This window comes from Lissotriton helveticus, chromosome 2_1 (assembly GCF_964261635.1).
Source record: "Lissotriton helveticus chromosome 2_1, aLisHel1.1, whole genome shotgun sequence".
Taxonomy (NCBI): Eukaryota; Metazoa; Chordata; class Amphibia; order Caudata; family Salamandridae; genus Lissotriton; species Lissotriton helveticus.
This window is the reverse complement of record NC_136059.1, coordinates 1,114,122,370-1,114,142,582: the sequence shown is the minus strand read 5'-3', so window position 1 is coordinate 1,114,142,582 and position 20,213 is coordinate 1,114,122,370. Positions and strand designations below refer to the sequence as shown.

The 20,213-nt window shown below is 43.8% G+C and overlaps 1 protein-coding gene across 6 annotated transcripts in view; it reads right to left on the bottom strand.

Moving 5' to 3' along the window:
• Positions 1-19,237, bottom strand: part of PDE5A (phosphodiesterase 5A) — an 869,998-nt gene extending 850,761 nt beyond the window's left edge. For 2 of the 6 annotated variants that reach the window (XM_078675926.1, XM_078675927.1), the window contains exon 1: positions 18,960-19,237. In XM_078675926.1, coding sequence (XP_078532052.1) covers positions 18,960-19,048 — 89 coding nt within the window. In that variant the 5' untranslated portion in view covers positions 19,049-19,237. Of the gene's footprint in view, positions 1-17,160; positions 17,211-17,915; positions 18,588-18,959 lie in introns of those variants that run through there. The other 4 variants (XM_078675930.1, XM_078675925.1, XM_078675928.1 and 1 more) reach the window with 4 other exon arrangements.
• Between the last annotated feature and the right edge of the window lie 976 nt (positions 19,238-20,213).

Sequence of the window (20,213 nt, the reverse complement as noted above, 5' to 3'; positions counted from 1 at the left end):
ATAGGATTTTTTATTTATTGCCAGATATAAATGACAATATGACAACTTCAAGAGTAACTTATATGATACCACAGTACAAGATAAGTTATGGTTTATTGAATTTATATATAACCTCCAGGCTCACAGAACCTAACATTTTTGGACATTATGAAGTATATTTAAAATCTTCAAACTATTGTCCTTATTTAGAGTTTGGCATGTTGGTGAAACCTGTCCACCCTATTACATGTGCCATAGACTATAATGTATTTTGTAAAATGGCAGATGGTCATGTTTGTGACAGTATCTGACCCAACAAACTCTAAATAAGGCCCTATGGCACATAACTTATTTTTCTGCATAATGGGGACTCTAATGCTTGAGGTATTTTTAAATTGTATGTAAAATGTGATCCTAAAGATTTAGGTGAAGCTTGGGAGCTGGACAGACCATATTTGCTGAATAGGTTCTCAAGTTCAGTCTCTTCTGGTTTGACTGTCACTAATGAATGTTGCCTCTTCTTGGTGGGAGGTTATTGGGCGACAGACAAGGTAAATCAACTTCCAAAGAAAGATGTGTAGCTTGTACTGTTATGTATTTTGTTCATATGTAAGTATCAATATAGTAGCAAACTTTGAAGCATTACATTCAGATTTGTATAGCATTATTTCTCTGCGGTCAACAATTACATCATTTAAACAGAAATCATATCACATGATGGTTCCTCTTGGCAGTTTTCCTATCATAAATTGACTCAAATGAATTGGAATACGTTAAATAACTAAAGCTATCATTAAATGGCTTGAAGTTATATATTAAAATCTATCAGCTATGGCAACTAGTAATTTAAATTGGTTAGAAGTACTGATGTACACATTAGTAGATTTAATCTGTTAGAATGAAACTGTGTCAAATAGACAACATTAAAATCACTGGATTGATCTAATCTTAAGTGCAAGAAAGGGCAGAAATTAGTATAATAACAAAGCAACAAGTTATTGGTATATCATAAAAGAGCACCTCCACAATGGCAACAGACACAAATGTTGGGTTATTTTGTTCATTCATTAGGTTACGAACTAATAAGAAATCTATTCCAATGTGTGCAAACGACTGGAAATCATATGTGGAATTACTCTACACTATAGCTAATGGAATAGCTGTTAAGGGCTGCAAGACAGAAAAACACACAGTAGATTCCGTAGATAACATTCCTCCAATAGCCGCAACTTTATTTGTTAAGAAACTTATAAGACATTCTAAGCCGCCTAGAGCCCAAAGACCAGACATGGTACAGGTTATGATTTATAAAAACAATCCTGCACTCTAAGCCAAAATACTTGCTATTATACTCCATCGTTCCTTAAAGACTGTTAGTATCCTTCCTATTTGGTGAAGCAATATAATCTTGCCCACATATAACAAGCATTGGCAAACCAATATGTCTTGCCTTTTGGCTTTGCCAGTGCAGACCCGCCAGCTTTAACAAATCTTTTTTGCCACTGTTGTTCAACATTGACAAAAACAAATAATGTTTTTTTTTTCTATAAATAATGAACAGCAAAAATAAAAATACAAAAAAATTATGCATTTATGTATCGTGACAGTATATTAACTCCAGCACCCCCACACCAGTGCGAACATGATACAATAACCATTCTGTTTTTTTGTTTTAATTTACCATTTCAAGATGATGGAGACACGTCTAAAATAATACATTTTAAAAAATAAACATAAAAAGTGCATTAAATCAGCTTTTTTCGAGAAAGGGGGGGCCCAGCAGCGAATTACAGGTGCCAGGCCCTCCAAAAGGGAAAGGTGTTAGAGATTTCAGTGGGTAAGCAGCACACTGGGAAGAGAGGAAAAATAGATGTGTTCACATGGAGTGTTGAAAGAAAGAGAAAAGAGTCGTTCCCTGATTGTAAGCAGTGGAAGTGTTCAGGTCATCCAATCAAAAGACTGGTAATGTCCCTATGTGCCAGGGAAGGTCCAAACACAACAAGAGAAAGGAAAGAATGTAAATAAGAAGCAAGCAAATGAGATTAACAAGAAAACTAGACGATGGTAAGAAATGGACTGCCTCAAAGCCTTGTGAAAGTATTGGTATTTTTTATAATGGGTCCTACACCCAAGCCGAGACCTAAATAGGACATAGGAACTGCACCATCTAGCTCCAACTAACATCATCCAATCCTGATTTGGATACCTCAGGCAAGATTTTCGCAAGAGTCACCTTACATATTTGATAATCTGAGTACAGGAAACTGAATGTATCCCTTTTCATCAAAGTGTATCATGCTCAGCTTCAGCAAGGTCAACAATTTTTTTAAATTAAGACTAATATTAAAGAAATATTTGTTAGAAAAAAGACAAAAAGGTGTATGTGGCCTTTATAGATTTATTTTGTGTTGTTGACACTGTTCATTGTGCTATGCCAGGCTCTAAATAAACCTAATAGGGCATCTCAGATGAGATATTGGCTACAATCTTTACTTCACGTTCTGACAATTTGGTATGAGTTTTGTACAGTTCTAAAACTATGTTCATAGGTTTGTGTGCTAAATCCTTTACTTACAACTGCACTCCAACCACAAACAGACAGAATTTCAGAAGGCTATGCTATGCCTTTTCTTCTACAATGCTCATGAGATTGTTCATGGCACATATCTTTCGAATAAACAGCAAAAACGTCAGCCTTTGTCCGACTGAACCTGTATCGCCCAATGACACACCACTTCATCAGGCTACATGAAAACTCTGATAACACTTCCAGGACCACTTGACACATCTTTAAGACTTCCCTTTTAGACCTAATAAATGTTTGATATGGTGGTATCTGCTTGTTTTGGAAACGGCAAATGCCACACGAGTCCCAACTTCGCAAGTCAAACCATGGTTCACCAGCAACTATTGAATATGTCTTGGTACTTACTAATGGGTATTTGTGTAATATTGTCCCATATTGCCAACAAAGGGTACTGGTAACCACGAGGCTGAAGGTCATTCAAGTGGTTTTTAAGTGTCACCAAAACCCTGTGACTGCCAAATAGAACCATATTACATGGCTCACCTGTTAAGTATTTTTTATATAAGATGTTTGTTTTGATTCTGTTTGGCGCCAAATTATATTTTTTTAAGTCGGGACATGTTTATTGAAAACAGTGAGTTTTTCACTTGTTGGATGTTTGTAGAAAAAAAAAGAATAGAAAAGTTTTTTTTGGGGGGGGTTAATGTTAGAGATTTAGTCAAAATAAACCTTTGGCTTAGTGAAAAAACACATTCTGTCTGATGTTGTTTTAAAACCACAGCGCAATAAAAGAGGCTACGAAGATAATAAACGTACACCAACATATATGGGCCCATAAAAAGACTTTGGTACGCAGAAGTTATGATCCTGTAAACAGAAGAGAAATAACCTATGTTATTATAAAAACACTGAAATTCACGAAGTAAACACAACCATAACTCTTTCACATGAGTTGCTCACGGTCTAAAACATGGTGTCACAGATGAGATCAGAAATGGTCATCATGGGCGACCTGCCACATCACATGACCACTGACATCAGGCTCTGGGAGCATTCTCTAGCCTCGCACAACTCCAGGACGAGTGTGAAGGAAAAGCTTCGGATGAACCCAGATCCCACTTCAGCCATGTGCATTGGGTTTTGTGAGCAGTCTTTGGTCCTGTACAGAGCACGCGTACCGCCAACATTCACTGAAAATGGCCTCTGGATATGACCTACAGAATCCTTAATCTCTCAAACAAAAAAAGATAATCTTGCTTACGAGGATCTCTTCTTAATTGTATTCCATGAAATGAGTACATAATTTAGACTTGTTTACTACATTGCTTTAGTGCATCAGGATACAAGAGAGCAGTTTCTATACTGTGTGTTGTTTTTATTTCAATTATACCAAACACATACTAGGTTTATGTAATACAGAGCAGAGTGGAGATTTCCTTCCCAGCCCTTAAGAAAGTCTTTGATCATATTTACCACTAAAAAATATAGAAACATGTTTACTGTCTGTTATTGTGGGATGGGTCATATATCCCCTAGTAGTTTTTAATCTTGTGGGACGAGGGGGAAATACAAAACTGCATAAGCACCACTACACAATTTTAGCTGGACAGACATGCATATCTAAAAAGAAACGGACCCACTCTTAAAATCAGCTCATCTAAGTAGGATTTTAAAAAAACGTAACAAGGTTCATCTTGGATGTGTTCTCTTAATGAGGAACAGGCATAGTATGATCTGTACCTCTTTAAGTTGGCGATGGTGCCCGTCTTTGTTAAAGTAAATACCAGGAACATTACAGTTTGTTCCTTTCCACAACTTGAGGAAATCTCATCGCCTACTCAGCCTTCTCTGTCTAGGGGTTCTCCATCAAGCACATTTTGAAAAAATGGCCAAACAATGCACTTTAAAGAACAATTTCCCAAGAAATAGGCTAAAAGACCATAGCTTTTAGAGAGATTCAAATACTCCAGGTATGTTATGTGGGTATCCTACAGTTTTTCAAAACGTATAATGTTTCTTCATTCACCTCTGCATTCCAATCCTCCACCCTCCCTCTTCCAAGTCAACACATGAATTGAGTGACAGTCTTCTTCAAAAGAACAGGATTTGGAGAAAAAAAACTAGACTGATCTCATATTATCAGTAGATAACACATCCGAACTATACCTCACACTAGACAGATTTCACAGGTCCAAACTGAAGAGCTAATGATCAGGTTACAGAACCCTTACAGGTTCGAAACTGAGAAGCATTGCAAACAGCAGAATTAAATAGAGAAAAACCAATGTTAAAACACAAAAACAACTTAGATCATGAAAGTATATCACCAGTTAGGGAATAACTACTATCCAAGCAAGCAAATAAGTGCCCTCCGGCCAGAAGAAAAGATCCCATTACATCAGTAATATAGTATCTCCACAGCAACATGAAATAAGACTGAAATTTGAGTTCAATGTACATTCGCTCAATATTTTCAACAAGCATCACGTTTTCATTCTTTTTAAGTACACAATTTTTGCACCCCGATACTACATTTTTTATCGTTGGGTAAATTAACTAATTCTGTCTACAAACATCAGCTGTCAAACAGCAATATAGCTTTTAGAGAAATGCAATAATGTTCTGAAGTATGAGCTTGTCGGTTTCTGAAAGCATAGTAATGTTACTCACCAATAATTGGTTTTCACTTTCTTCAAATATAGCAATGTTGGCTCCAAAAAACAGCTTCTTTTTTGCAGAAGTACAGTCTCACCTGCCCATGCACTGCCACATATCTCCATATATACTGTCACTCTGCCATGTACTTCTTTATTTATTTGTGAAATGTTGGCCTGTGACTGACTGCTTCTGTGCTGACACCTTTTGCCAGGAACAGCATAAAAATGCCAAATCCAATCTTATAGCAAATGTGCGGTATTATGTCCCCACGTTAAGGTACCATAGTCAGCAACTGCCATGGCCAGGGTTCGGTGTCCGAAGTCCATATAAAAGTTTTTTTTACATGTACACTTTTTTGACTATCATATAACACAAAAAAACTTTTGATGCCCAAGTACAGGTCAACATATCTATGCATCAACTCATATAACCCTGTTCCACAATTCTTTGTCATGGCTAGCTTCAGGTGCTCAGCCTTCCAGCACACATACTGCCTCATACGACCCCTTATCATGTGCTAGAAACTGTTATAGATATATGTATGCATGTGTGCATTTCCTGTGTTGGGTAATGTGGAGTTTGTTGCACTAATACTTGTCCACACAGACTGCTCAGTTGTTTTTTTCATATTTATAGATCTTTGCGGAGGAAAACGTATGCTGGGTTGGAAATGCCAGTCGCGGCTGCTGGTCTCTTTCCTCTGCTCCTGCTCAGATCGCAGTCTTCGAAGACCTCCACACTACAACATGGTGTTCTGGTGGTCTCAGTATACACCGAAGCAGTGCTAGCATCTGAGCTGACCGTGGCAGACGGCTTGCATGGAAGTTTGATGGCACTGAGGACACATAACATGGTAGAGACAGTTGCAGCCTCTCCCCAAGCAAATCGAAGATGTAGATAACATGACTCAAACTCGACTGCGGTTAGCCAACAGGCAAAATTTAGCCATGCTGCGTGACACAAGCAACATGAATTTCAATGGCTTCCACCGAACTGTCGATTTTTTGTGCCAATTCCTTTGACTTTTGAAACATACTTCGCTTCTTATGCAAATCCCACAATTGCACAGAAGCACAGACTGGCATCTGCTGGTTTGTTCAAGCTTAAATACTGGCCTTTAGCTTTCAAACCAGAGTCCAGGCGCTTCCACATAAAAAAATGCAATCCTCTCCAATCCATCACCCCAAGTTATCTCTTATATTCCCTATATACAGCCTTCCATGCAGCAGCCGTCCTTACTACAGGTGCCCACAAGCAAGACCTCACTGCCAAGGTGCTGATCACTCTCCACTAGGTAACTCTTGGATGTTTTTAAAGCCTTCACCACCAAGAATCATATCTATTTATAAATGAACTGAACTATCTCCAAACAATCACCTCTGGAGTTGGGGATTGTTCTAATCAAAGCCAATACCTAGCAAGAAACATCGTAATCCATTAAAGAAAAGACTCACAAACAAATGTTGCCAACCAGGAGCCAAGGCTGTGAACCTTCCTCTTTCTTTCCTTCAAGATTACTAACTATGTAATCAGTCGCAGGTGACAGGGTGGGCGGGTCACGTAGTGGGAGGGAGGGTGCCCCACTAACCAATCACAACGCTGCAATGCAGCTTTGTGATAGGTAGGCACCCTGGCTCCCCTGACCAATCACTACGCTGCAATGCAGTGTTGTGATTGGTTGTGGGCGTCCTGGTTGGACGCTCACCCAGGGAATAGGAGCCTGTGATTGTTCATCGTGGCTGTAATGCAGCCTACATGGAGAAAGGGGAAAGTGAGCACAACTGGTTTAGCTTGCCCGAGAGGGCTGACCAAACAGTCACTGTGCACTTAGGAGTGGACAAACCACTCCTCCCCTACCCTGCTCTGTGAGCAGAGCAGCCATGCTCACCCGCCCGCCCGCAAAGCAGCACTAAATGTCACAAAGAACCATAAAATGATAATAACTTTAAGTTATTATCATAAAAGCAGTGGGGTGGCAACGCTCCTCCACCACAGTGGAGGAGCCGCCACTGTATCTAATCAGCTTCAGATAAGAGGCAAAGGGCCAGATGCATCAAAGGGTTTTGCCCATTCTGTGTCAATGGGAAAATGTGTTCTTGCATATGGCCCGATGGGCCTTTTCAGACAACACATCATAGACATCCCCACCAAAGGTCTGCTGAGGGAACAGCCTACAAACAAGGGTACACCCAGAAGCACACCTGACAAGATATAAAGACATTTTCCCAGGCCCCAGACTGGTAAAGTCCTCCTCCCTGTACATAAAGACTCTCCGAGTCCCCGCCCCTGTACCATGCCCACCAAAGTCTGTAGAACTGGCAGTTGCCTTTTAGTTGTGTGTTAGCCGAACCCCAGTTCAGTGTACAGTGCTCTTTTGCCCTGAGACTACGTCTTTCCAGAGAAAACCTAGACATGTTGAATATCCGTTCTCCTCGCTTGGCAGGTAGAGTGATATACAATTGGTGTAGGGTTCAGTTTTCATTAAAAGTTCCAAATTTGAGAAGTGACATTATTTTTGCTCTCACTTTCAGCAACCAGCCTCTGTACAAAGTTTCCAGGTAGAGTAAATATTTCAAATTAATTAGGTTGTTTTTTTACACAGAGCTTTTGGTTTCAAATGTTAACAAGGATTTCTTTATACAGAATTTTTTTTTATCAACACCAAATATCCTGTATTCTTGGTTGACACCAAAAGACTAAACAAAGAAAGACTGTTAGCTTGCACAATGAAAAGGTAAAGCAGCCAAAAAATATACTGAACGAAATAAAATGCTGGCAACAGCTAGCTACATCTCACTGAAATAAAGGTGACATTTGCTTCCCTTTAGATGAGCACACACATAAACTGACTGTGCTCTTTTCCAATTTTGTATTTATAGATAACACCTATATCCCCAAAAAATATATTTCTTGAAATACGGGTCCTATTAAGAAGTTAATCCACAAAAGTACCGCAGTCATGAAAAGTGTTATTTACACTTTAATTCTTTTGGCACCTTCAGCCATATTGTACTTAATACTAGTCAACATACTTTTCATCATAAAATTGACCGTCTAATCCATCAGTAAAAACATACAACCTTTAAAAACACTTTTGCAGAATCGTAACAATTTTGTACTTATACTAAAAAAGGCCTGGTGTTTGAATGAAGCCCGTTAAAAAGCACACCACCTATAGCAAAAAAAATGAGAATTTGGAAAACGAATTCGAATTTTCTTGCTTTGGTGTCACAAGAACACCAGTCAAACTGTAAGCAATGGAATCCAGTTACAAAACTGGAGCACAGGACATTTTCATTAACCGCTAAAACAACTATTGATGACATGTAGTGGACAATGTATTGTACTCTACTATTGATATTTGCATAGCACTTTGTAATGTAATGTAATATATGGTGGATTTGTAGAATGCTGCTTGTCCTAAGTGAGGTTATCAAGGTGCTGAGTACATGCGTGTAGACATGTGGTGAGGTTGGATCTGAGTACAGGCAGTCTTGATGGTTCTGCAAGCAGTGGCGGCTGCCATAAACAAAGGGTGGTGGGGCGGGTGGCAAGAGAGAATGCGGGAGAGGTCACACGGGAGGGCGGGTTAGATATAGTTATTTTTAAAAAATTGAAAAACATACTTTTGGTTGCAGGCCGCCCCCAGTGTCGCGTCGCACTGCACACCGTCGTCTCATAATGCCTGGTCCCAGCAGCCCCTGGGACAGACTTCCATATAACCCCTGTGCTGCAGAGCAGCGCAGGGATTGGCCTGAGCGGGCTAGAGAGATGCTCCGCTTAGTCCAGTGAGTCTGTATGGTTTCTCCAGCCCAGCTGCTCAATGCCAGGTCTTCAGCTTATTGCAGAATTCAAAATGTGAAAAGCAGTCCCAGGCCCCACTTTCTCCCATGAAAGGGGGCTGAAGTGCTTTGTGCACAGATAGCACCCTATTTCTTGGGATATGTACAGCATTAGAGACGTGTTATGCCTATTGAGTTACAATTTGTCATGATGTTTATCACATACTACTTACCACAGTTTGTAAGCAGTTTACCAAGCATGTTGTCAAGTAAATGCACCAACATTTGTACTGTGGGTGGTAACGAAAGGGATCCAAGTTCATCAGAGATGATATTCAGCAAGTTAGTTATTTGTTTTTTGCCTGAGGAAGTCTTGTACTAAGCTGCATTGTCTCCTTCCCGCATCTTCAAAGCGCTTGGCTACAGGTGATAAAATCTCCACATACTAAAGTGGAAGTGCCTGAGGGCTAGTGATATCGATGGTACGGATCTATTATAAAATGTTCCTTGTTATTGATCGTGCTGTGGGTGAGGGGAACTGTTGGTTATTTTTCAACTAGTGATGTAGAGGGTTCAGTCAGAGCCAGCACTACAATTTTTGATTCCTTCGGTAACAAACATTGGCTGCTGGACTTATACCTCTGGTAAAGCTTGTTTTTCTTTGTCGTGGTTTACTTTTTGCAAAACATATTTCTTGGGCAAGCTGCTGGGCCCTCCTTAATCTAAAAAAAATAATTTTTACAAGTGAAATAGTTGTAGGTGTCAAAAAGTATACATTTCTATGGTAGTCACTGGCACTAAGGGGAACTACATTGTGAGTGGATATACTCTTTGTGAAAGGGAAAAAACGTCATTATGTACATTGACGTTAGCCAATGGCTGAAGTGGGCTATCCCCCAATGCCATGTTGAATGCTATAGTGGGCAGAATAAAAATATGAATAGCACAATAAATGATCAGTAGTTTAAGACAGCATGCTGAAAGCCACTATAAAAGTACATTATGCATATAATATTAGTAAAATAAAAAAGGACTTGACAAACGCCAGACCTAAAAATGCCAAGGAGGCCCCACTCAGCATCAGATTATGTTGGTGGAATACCCCCCTCCCCCTCCAGTGCCGAGCCCTTTTTGGCTATATGGGGTAGTTTGTACTTAGAGCACCATAACTTTTTTCCACATAAGTTATCCACTCCAAATGTGCATCCTTTTTTTCCAACATATTGGGATTCGTATGGTACCCAAGGTTTGCTGTTTACCTGGAGGTGACTGACAAAATATACCCACATTTTGAGTGTTTGAGGAAAAATAGAAAAAAAGTGCTCAGGATGAAAGTGTCTCTTTTTTGCTCCTAAAAATGGCAAAAATGCATAGGTTCCCTTGACGCCCACAAACTTTCTTCCACCCAGAATTCCTCCAAGTCTCCCCATAAAAACTATACCTCAACTGTGTGAGTAGGCCTAGTGCCTGCGACAGGAAATTACTTAGAACACAATATTGATACACCACATTTTCGCACTCAAAACTGACTTTTTTTCTGCAAAGATGGTAGCTGTGGATTTTGGTCCATAGCTCTGCTGGCACATAGGAAAACCTAGCAAACTTGCACATTATTTAAAACTAGACACCTGGGGGAACCCAGGGTGGGGTGACTTGCATGGCTCTCACCAGGTTTTTTTAATCCAGATTCCCTTGCAAACCTCTTACTTTGAGAACCAAAACAATACATTTTCCTCAAATTTCTGTGATGGAAAGTTCTGGAATCTGTAGGGAGCCACAAACTTCCTTCCATTCAGTGTTCTCCCAAGTCTTCTGATAAACATGGTAACTCACTTATGTGAGTAGGCTTAGTACATGCGACAGGAAACTACCCAAAACGCAACATTGATACATCATGTTTTTCCACTCAAAACTGACCTTTTTTTGCAAAGTGGGTAGTTGTGGATTTTAGGCCCATAGCTCAGCCGGCACCTACGCAAACCTAGCAAACCTGAACATTGTTTTAAATTAAACACCTGAGGAAATCTAGGGTGGGGTGACTTGTGTGGCTCTCACCAAGTTTTTCCCATGATCCCTTGCAAACCTCAAACTTTGACTAAAAAAAATAGATTTTGCTCACAATTCTGGCACAGAGAGTTCTGGAATGTGTGGGCAGCCACAAATATCCTGCCACCCTGAGTTCTCACGTGTCCCCCGATAAGACAGTACCCCACTTGTGTGAATGAGCCAAGAACCCATAGCACAAAAGGCCACTAACGTGCTATGTTTATAGATAAACAATAGGGTTGCAACTGCGGTTTTTGGGGCTGTGCTGTGGCACCACCCATGCAAACATTTGAACAACATACATTTTTGAAAACTAGACATTAAGGGGTTTCCAGGGCGGTGTGCCTTGCATGGATCCCATGAGGTTTCCTTACCCACAATGCTCTTCAAACCTCAGACTTTGCCTGTAATGAAGTATTTTTCATACATTTCTGTGATGGTTTTCTGCCCCCCCTTCCACACCGGGGGCGACAGATTGGAGGTAATAACCACCGACGGCTCCCCAGGGACTGATGCTGCAGTAGTTGGGGTGGGGGCATGGTCATGCCTATGGAAGGCAGGCCCTACCTCCACATTTGCAGGGGGCAGAAAGACTGACATTTTTGAGGCTGGTGAGGTAGCGCAAGTCCTTGCCTAAAGGGCCGCTCCCCCATTTCCCTGGGGCCTAATGGGGGAATCTCTGCTTGGGGTTGCTCTCCAGTGGCGATCCCCCAGCAGGGATCCACTAGGAAGATATATCATTGGAAAAGGGAGATTCTACCCTTTCCAACTATACCTCTCTCGAAGCAATCAGTGCTTCGGGGACCGAGATATGTCCCCATGGCACTCATGCAGTGAAAGTAAAACAAGCCCATCAGCTCGTTTTACTTTCACTTCGCTGTAATGACGGCAGTGCGCCCTGTGTACTGATCATCATTGCAGCAATGAAAAAAAGACCCTCAGGCTGCTCAGGAGGCTCTTCTTGCACTGCCCGAGGTTAAAATAAAATAAAGTACTCTCCGCACCAGAGGGTCCTTTACATGGAAGGAAGTGCGGGTGTCGGACATTGGCAGTCAACTGCACTGAAAGGGTTAAAAAATGCATAGTGCACTGCTTGAGAAGATTAGAAAACAAAGGGTGGCTTATTTTGTCCTTTGGTGCAGTGAGAAACTGTTCTAGCTACAGCAAAGGGCCATGCCCAGCAGTGGAAGAAAAGCTTCTGCTCGGTGACAATCCCCTGTCCGCTGCTCCATGCCTCATACCCTGTGAATAAATAACCAGGGCCTGACTCCTGCACTGTTCATGCCTGCTCTGCACCCATATGAGCTATCACTGCTGTCATACTGCAGCTAATCCACTAAATGCCCCAAACAGGCAGCCCTCATGATACCCAAACACCTGGTAGCTGCTGCCCTGCCACTTCCTTCTATAGAATTTCCTGCTCACTGGACATCCTCTACCAGGGATCCCAGCATGCAGAAGTGTGGGTGAAGTGTATCTGCACAAGGGATGAAGCCAGGAGAAGTCAAGAAGAATCAACTGCCTTCAACGAGACAATGAGGCACAATATTGCCTGACGTCACCTGAATGTGCAGGCAAAGGTATTAATTAGGAGTGTGAGAAATTCATGCAACATGCTTTTGGCAATTATGCAACATTTCTGGAAAATTACGCAAAAGTGTGCAAAACTATAGGAAACACAAAACTGGCACTTGGCAATATAGTTTAGCGCAAAATGCATCCTCGAATGAACTTGCAACACAAGGACCTATTTGTTGCTAAAGCAATAGTGCAAAAAACACAAGCACCACGTATAGCAGCCACTTGTGCTCTGGTCGATCATGATGAGTATTTTTAATGAGAGCAGCAATCAATTATTTGATGTGCCAAAGGAGCATAATTTCTAGAATTTGGCAAATCATTAAATCAAGCTTAACATCACTCCTCATTCTTTTATGGTTCTTTTATTCGTAAACAGGAAGTATATTTACTAACATCCATTTCGGATCATTCTTTCGACCTTCCCTTTTTACCCTACCCATAGCAATTACGTAAGCATTTTACATATTTTCCTTCCTAAAAATCCATTCTCCCTATTGTTGGAAGGCCCCTATTTATATAGTTGTAAAGTAGGACGGGGAACAAGTTGCAAGTTACCTACCCATAGGCTTCTTTTCATTTCAGAACCCAGGTTTTTATTATCATGTTCAAATATACTAATTTTGTGCTTGTAACCTGCAGAAATGGGTTCTAATCCTGGCATCAGCACATGACCCAAAAAACATAGTTGATGGACACATAGAGATGAGGCTGATCAAAAACGTACTACTTGGGCCATTTTGTAAAAAAAAAAAAAGTCTCATGCTTTCGTGCCAGAAACAGGAGTGTATTCTCACCAGAATTTGACCTCTGCTAGGGGAAGTGACAAAAGGCAGTACAGTTAGAAAATTTGCTCTACTGAGACTTATAAAGTAAGCCAGAACGGTTTTACTGAAGCTTTTCACCTTTTTGCCAATTTCTTTGCAGAGGAGAGGTTGTAAAAATAATGAATAGGCTGACTGTGCCTATCTCTGGCCCGCTGGGCTCCGCCCACCATCTGCCGCCACGTTGTTCTGGCTCCTACACTGCTTTTTTTCCCTTTTCCAGCACTATATTTCTCATGCAATATAATTAAATCACTAATAAATCATTCCGTGTAGATTAGGTGTTCCTTTCTGAATGATCTGTAACCAGAAAAACGTTCTTGTATCAAATAATGTCAACTGTGTAGCGTTTGTATGTTTGCTCACAGAAAATCTACTGGTAAGTAAATACAAATTTCACGTGATGCTTAAAAGTGAGGGGACAGTGACGAGGGAGGCCAGGGACAAGTATGATCCTTGGCCGATGTACTGTGATCACATAAACAGACTATATCTGGAAATATCCTGAGAACGTTTTTTTTTTAAAACAATTATTTGAAATAGAACATCTGTTGTAAAATACGTTTTTAACACTGCTCCTTAACTCACTTCGGTTTCAAAATGTTGTAAATAGCCAGTATTATTCTCCCCAATAAAATGGTGAACAATTTACCGGCACGATAAAGATGAAAGACATTTGGCGTAGGTGGGATTCGAACTCGTGACCTGCAATTCACAGCAGATGCCAATGATGACCAACACTTCACAGGCGTGCACCCCAAAAGAAGAAAACAATCGGCAAACTCCTTCTACAAACATATCCATGCACACAGTACCCTGCAGAAATACATAACAGGATCTAGCCGGCCCAATGCAAGACCGTCCTTTCAGTAAACAATGCATACCCCATTCTAACCAGGCCGGCCAATATCCAATAGAATCATCATCGAAACAACAGAGAACAAGGAAATGCAAAATGCACAGAACAGTGTGCCTTGGAGCGAGCACCTCAGAACCGCAAGGTGTGCCCAGATTCCAAAAGCGCTTCGACACTATACAGATGGGTATAATGGGCTATACAACTGCATGGAGCATAACATATTTAAGAACAGACATCTATACCCTTACACACGTTGATTGCCTTCTACAAACGTTACCGTTTTGAAGTCTATTTAACTTTCAAACTGCATACTTTGCCCTTTGTTTGAAGTCACCCCTGTATTTTAGAAAACAAAAAGTGTCCGGGATGTACGGTGAGATATACTCTCAAAATAAATAACATCTGAAAAATATGTACACACATTAATATTAAAAATCATCCCAACCTGCGTCAGCTGGTATATGTGTAGTTCGGGTTCCTTTAATGTGTGCTGTGGAGCCGGCTGCACACCGGGCAACTTCCTCTCAGTGGTGAACTGTGGTTGTCCAGTTTTCATTTTCACAGAGCTTTTGTGCAGCGAAAGGTAGAATTGGCGGGAATACCAACATGAAAGCAATACGATACCACAATTGATTCCTCAATCCTCGCTGAACTGCACAAACAGCAGTGCACCCCAACAACATGTTAAAACGAACAGTGACGTAGCAAGGGAGTGATTGGCCTATTATGCAAGGAAAGAACCTGTGACTGTCTGCAGATAGTTTGGTAGAAAAAGGCAGTCATGATTTGTTGTCAGCCTCATACCTCAGGTTCCCGGTGCCACTGCGCCTGATGCACTATTAGTAGCCAAGCCCCAGAACAGAAGGAAACGCAAGTTCTGCAGCTCATCTGCTCGCTGTGGACTAGTTGGGAATCCACTGTGCTCCTCACGCTGTCTGTCATGTACAAAGTCCAGGGGTAGGGCTAGACAAACCAGCACAGCACTGTAGAAGTGAGAACGTGAAAGAATGTCACCCGGTGCCTTCTCAGGGATAATGGGAGACATGTTCCTGTGTGTGGAGAAATACAGGAAACTGACGTTTTTGAAACGAAAAGCTGAATGTGTTTCTGAACTCAGCATTTCAGGAGGATGTGTAACTTTTAGCACAATTGTTGTGAGGGAACATGGCAACCTATTTAAGCCTGACCTCTTGAGCATCTTACTGTCAGATCAATTGTTGCGTATAGCATCAAAGATCTGTATGTGGGGACTGAAAGCATAGTCAATTGTACACAATGTAAGGAAGGTCAGCAGCACCACCAAGTGTACACGTGCACCAGAGGACGAGTCTGCAGTTTGCGCGCATGCGCACCACCGCCCTCGAGATAACTGCATAGAGGGATCGAGGGAAAAAGGGAAAATGTTAACTTTTAGCATGTTCCTAGACTCGCAGTTATCTGTCAGACTGTCAGCTTGAGCCCTGGTAATTGTTATCAATGACTGACCTCAAAGTGACCCCAATTACACAGGTGCTGCACCCCAGGCGGTGGGAGAGCAAATGATTCATCCCAGTCTACGTTGCCATGTACTTCAAATGCACCAGTTACACTCTGGATAACGTGTGATGGGTGGGGACAGTTATTGCAAATTATACGTGTTCTTGCAAATTATACGTGTTCCCATTTATAAATGGAAACGTTTGAAAATAGGTAGCTTGGCAGAAGGGACTGCACATCTGGTCAGAAAGCACAGAACATCTGCATGTGTGTAAACAGGTGAGGCGCGCCCTCCCTTCAAGAACAGAAGCAACGTCTCAACAAACTAATAATCTTTTTACATTATAATATTCGCATTTCTTGTTTTGGAGATGGTGCAATTGCTAAAGGACCCGTGAGACAATTAGTTTCCCCGTTCCTAAAAACGGAACAGACTCTGCTGGTTTACTTTTTGTTTTGGGTCTTGAGTCTTCAAGAGTTGTTTTCACTCTTTGTTCCAGAAGCCCCACTATTAGCTCATTCCACCTCAATGCAGTTCCGGCAACTTATTGCTCTGAAAAACGATCACCTTAAGGCTACTTGTCAAGCTTAACACCTTACAACCCCACGGCGGAGCAGGAGCCTGTGAACGCAGGAAGTAGAGTAGAACCCTCTCAAAATGTAAACAGTGCACCACTCACTCAACCTGAGCCCTGGAGTGCTTGTTCAGGTGAGAACCGCCATCTTTGTGAGGATCCCTGGAAGTCACAACCTGGTGTTGTGAGAGGGGGCTATTAATGAGCCATGTAGGAACCATGCTTTGAACTCACGTTAAAGCAGCTGCCAGGGGCGGCTACTCTATCCTTTCCCCAAACTTCCCATGCTGCTTGCACAGCCTGTGCACACCCCTTCATGCGCAGCAACCCACCCGTCCACAGTGGTGCAATCCGATATCTCTCTGCACAGATGGGGCTTGGGAAGCAGGTGGTACCCAGGGGCTGCTGCACCCGGTGGGTCGATAAATCGTCTCAGGGGCTCTCAACGCCCCCTCTCCATGACCCGCCCAGGCACAGCCCTGCCGTGCCCTCCACACCCACAGGGAGGGTGCAGGGCTAGGCGTGGAGACAGCAGTGCTGCCAACATAAAGAGGGTTCAGCATTGACAGCCGAGCTCCATTCGCTTTTATGAAATAAAGTCCTAAAACAAAGCGTCTTTCTCGTTTGAAAGGACGGTCCCTCGTTTTCAGTTTAAAAACAAACAAACAAACACAACACTTACTTCCTTACGCCCTATTCTCCAAATTCACATAACTTCATTGGGACGTTTAACCGGTACCAGCATCCCAATGTCAGGTAACCATGATAAAAATCCCTGGTAGGCTGAGAGTTATCTAAACTGTACCCACCCCTTTCCAGGTAACCTTTGTCATTATTAACTCAGCATCCCCTTTACCTAGGAGTGCGGCCGCCTACAGGAGTCCGGCTGCAGCTGTCCCCACGCTCTGCCGCCGCCCGGTGTCTGCCTTCATCCCCGGGAGGGGGCCAGGCATGTTTATCACGAGGCATCAAGCCCCCCGGTGCGGCTGGTGTCGGCCTCCCTCCTCCCCACTGCTCCACTTTCTCCTTATGTGGAGCAGTGTGAGCGCCGGGTGGGGAGGGGGGTGCTCGTTGTCCTGCTCTCGCACACACTTTTTTTAACTCGAGTCTAATCCGTACTCTGCGCTTTGTGCTCGGGGGCATTCTTTCCTCCGTGCAAGATGTTCTGCACAAAACACCAGGAAGAGTACATCTGGCACAAAAGTTTAAGTGAAGTGGCGTACTTTGAGGAGGACCAATGAGAGAGAGAGACAGATTTTTGCCCTTCACTTGAAAGCGAACGCATTTTCCAGGCTAAAAAAACAGAACTATTCCCTGAGCAAAGCAAGCACAACAGAAACGGGGCCTCACATATGACATGAAGAACAGTCACTCCATCTCCCCTTTCAGGACTCTCCATCATTTTAGTGATAGGCAAAAACCTAAATAATGCAAGTACTGGACAATAAATGAGCTATTCCATGGCCTGAAATATTTTCTAGAATCACCAGGTACATTATTACTAAATCAGCTAATGACAACAGAATAAAAAAAGTTCAGCCGAGTCTCAAAGTAAACTAATAGCATTAAGGAAAATACAAAAAGAGAAAGTAATGCGGAGCATGCCCCTACTCTCTAGACTCCCGGCGCTCCGCTGTGCCCCTGAGGGGGTGCTGAGGGTGCCTGTCGCTTGTTCCCATTGTTGTGTTTTATGCTCCTTCCTGTCCCGCACTCAGCGCTGCCCTCCCCCGCAGCCCCGCGTTTGAACTCACTGTAGGGTGCAGTCGGCGGGCTGCTCGGCGCCGCCCCCTGGTGGCGGAGGCGCGGCCGGGCCCGGCTCCTGGGGCGCAGCCTCCTGTCCGTGGTCCTCCCGGGCCGCCGCTCTCCTCCGCGGCCACATGCCGCCGCCGTCCCCCCGCTCGGACCTCCGCGGGCCCGGCAGCAGGCGCAGCGGGCAGCAGCCCGGGGGAGGGGACGCCGAGGAGGAGGCTCCGCCGCCGGGCTTGCGGGAGGCCCCCCGCGCAGGCCCCGCTGCGGCCGGGAGCGCGGCTGAGCCCGGGCGCGGCCGCATCGACCCGGGAAACCTCCCCGCCGGAGCCGCGTCCTCTCCCTCCGAGCCCGGGGAAACTTCAGAGGTGCTGCTCCGGGCTGCGGGCAGTCCAGCGGCGGGGCGACCACACGGCTGCACCGAAACACCCCGACATTTCGGAAGAAAACGGTCCCTTGTGTGTTGATAGGACTTTACGAGATGTTTTCTGTGTTTCCTCTCTTCCCAGGGAGTGCCGGGTCTGGAATGAGCGCAATAAATCTAATGCTGGAGGATTGGGAAAGTTCCCGTCCCGCTCTCTGCTGCTTCCTAGAAAGGCAAAGGCGGCCGGAGGGAGCGCGGTGTTTGCAGCAGCCGGCGAGGACGAGTCACAGCCCGCCCGGGCTCTCCCATGGAAGCCTTGCTGCGAGAGGACAGTGGGTACCACCCTGACTTTTGTGCGTTTATTCGGGGGTGCCGGTTTCTAACAAAGTCACCCGTCGCTCCTCAGCTGAGAGAAGGGGATGGATACTCCCTGCACGCAACCTCCCACTTTAAGCTATTCGCGGGGCAGGCATCAGCTCACACTGAGTGTGTTTACTCACAGCCCTCTCCCGCCCATCACTTCACACCCTCCCCAGCTCTCTTACCTGCTCGCTTTCCTGACAAAGTAAGAGCTGGTGAAGTCCAAGTGATCATCCAGCCAGGCTTCGATGTCTTCGTGTGCCAGGTGCTCCATGCTGCTGGGCGGGGGCGCCCCCGAGGCAGAGGTGACAGCTCTGCAGAGAGAGGATCCCAGCCTGCCGGGAGCACTGGGGGGATTTAGGGAGGCTGCTGTTGTTTGTATGTTTATTTGGTTGCTGGCTGGCCTCCCTAGAGAGAGACAGGGTACTGGACCGCCTCTGGGCACCGGGCTCCCTGCATGATCAAAGGTTGGTGGATGTCGGTGCCAGCTCTCTCTCTCTCTCTCTCTTTCTCCCCCCTGCAGAGCGTCCTCCCTCCTCCCTCCTCCCCGGTTGCCTGGTGCTGGAGATGCTGCTCCCTGTGTCCAGGTGAGCGCAGCTGGCTGGGACAGACGTTGCTCTCTGCTGGCCCCTATCGGCTGCAGCGGGGATGCGCAGGTCTTCAACAAGCGAGGGGCCAGTGTTAGTGAGGGTTGGCAGCGAGGAAGGTAGCTTCGAGAATAATGTAAAGTGCACACAAAAGTTTGCTTAAATGCTAAATTAACAAGGCCCTCCGATAAATATATCGGGAGATGGAGCTGTAACTCAGGACTTTATTTTACCTTCCCATACATAAGCCACCCCTCCATCTGTCACGCCAAAGGGGCAGCCGTGATTGTTAAACTTCATGTGACAGGTACAAACACAAACACGTAGGCCCTCTTTTAGTGGTGAGCGGTACATCACGTTTAATATCCCGATGAGGTATTGTTGTACTTTTTCGCATCTGGAATCTAGGTATTACTCCTGATTGGGGGAATTACAGTAATCAGGTTAACCACACATTTCCAACTTTAAAGCTACAATCAGATTTTCCCTGCAACGTCTTTGTGTGATGTAATGGCTGAATTTTAATTCTAGGTGGACATGTAACTCCAGAAGGACCAAGGGGCGTCGCTTCCTATCTGCTGTTCTGATGGGTACACATTTACGCGTGGTTCTTGAGGAAGGATGTAGGTGATAGCCTACCGGATAGCTCTTGTGAGCATTCAGAAAGCTCCCCATGGAATGCAGTTCCCCCACTGCTTATACTTTTTGGTTTGTAACTCACATTTCTGGCTTTCTGTTGCTGGCTTTATTTGTTTTAGGCTGTCCAGCATATTTTCATCCCTCCCTTGGAGTAAAGCTTGTTCACCATCGCTCCTTGTATTCTTCCACAGTCCTCTTTTTTCTGTAAAAAGG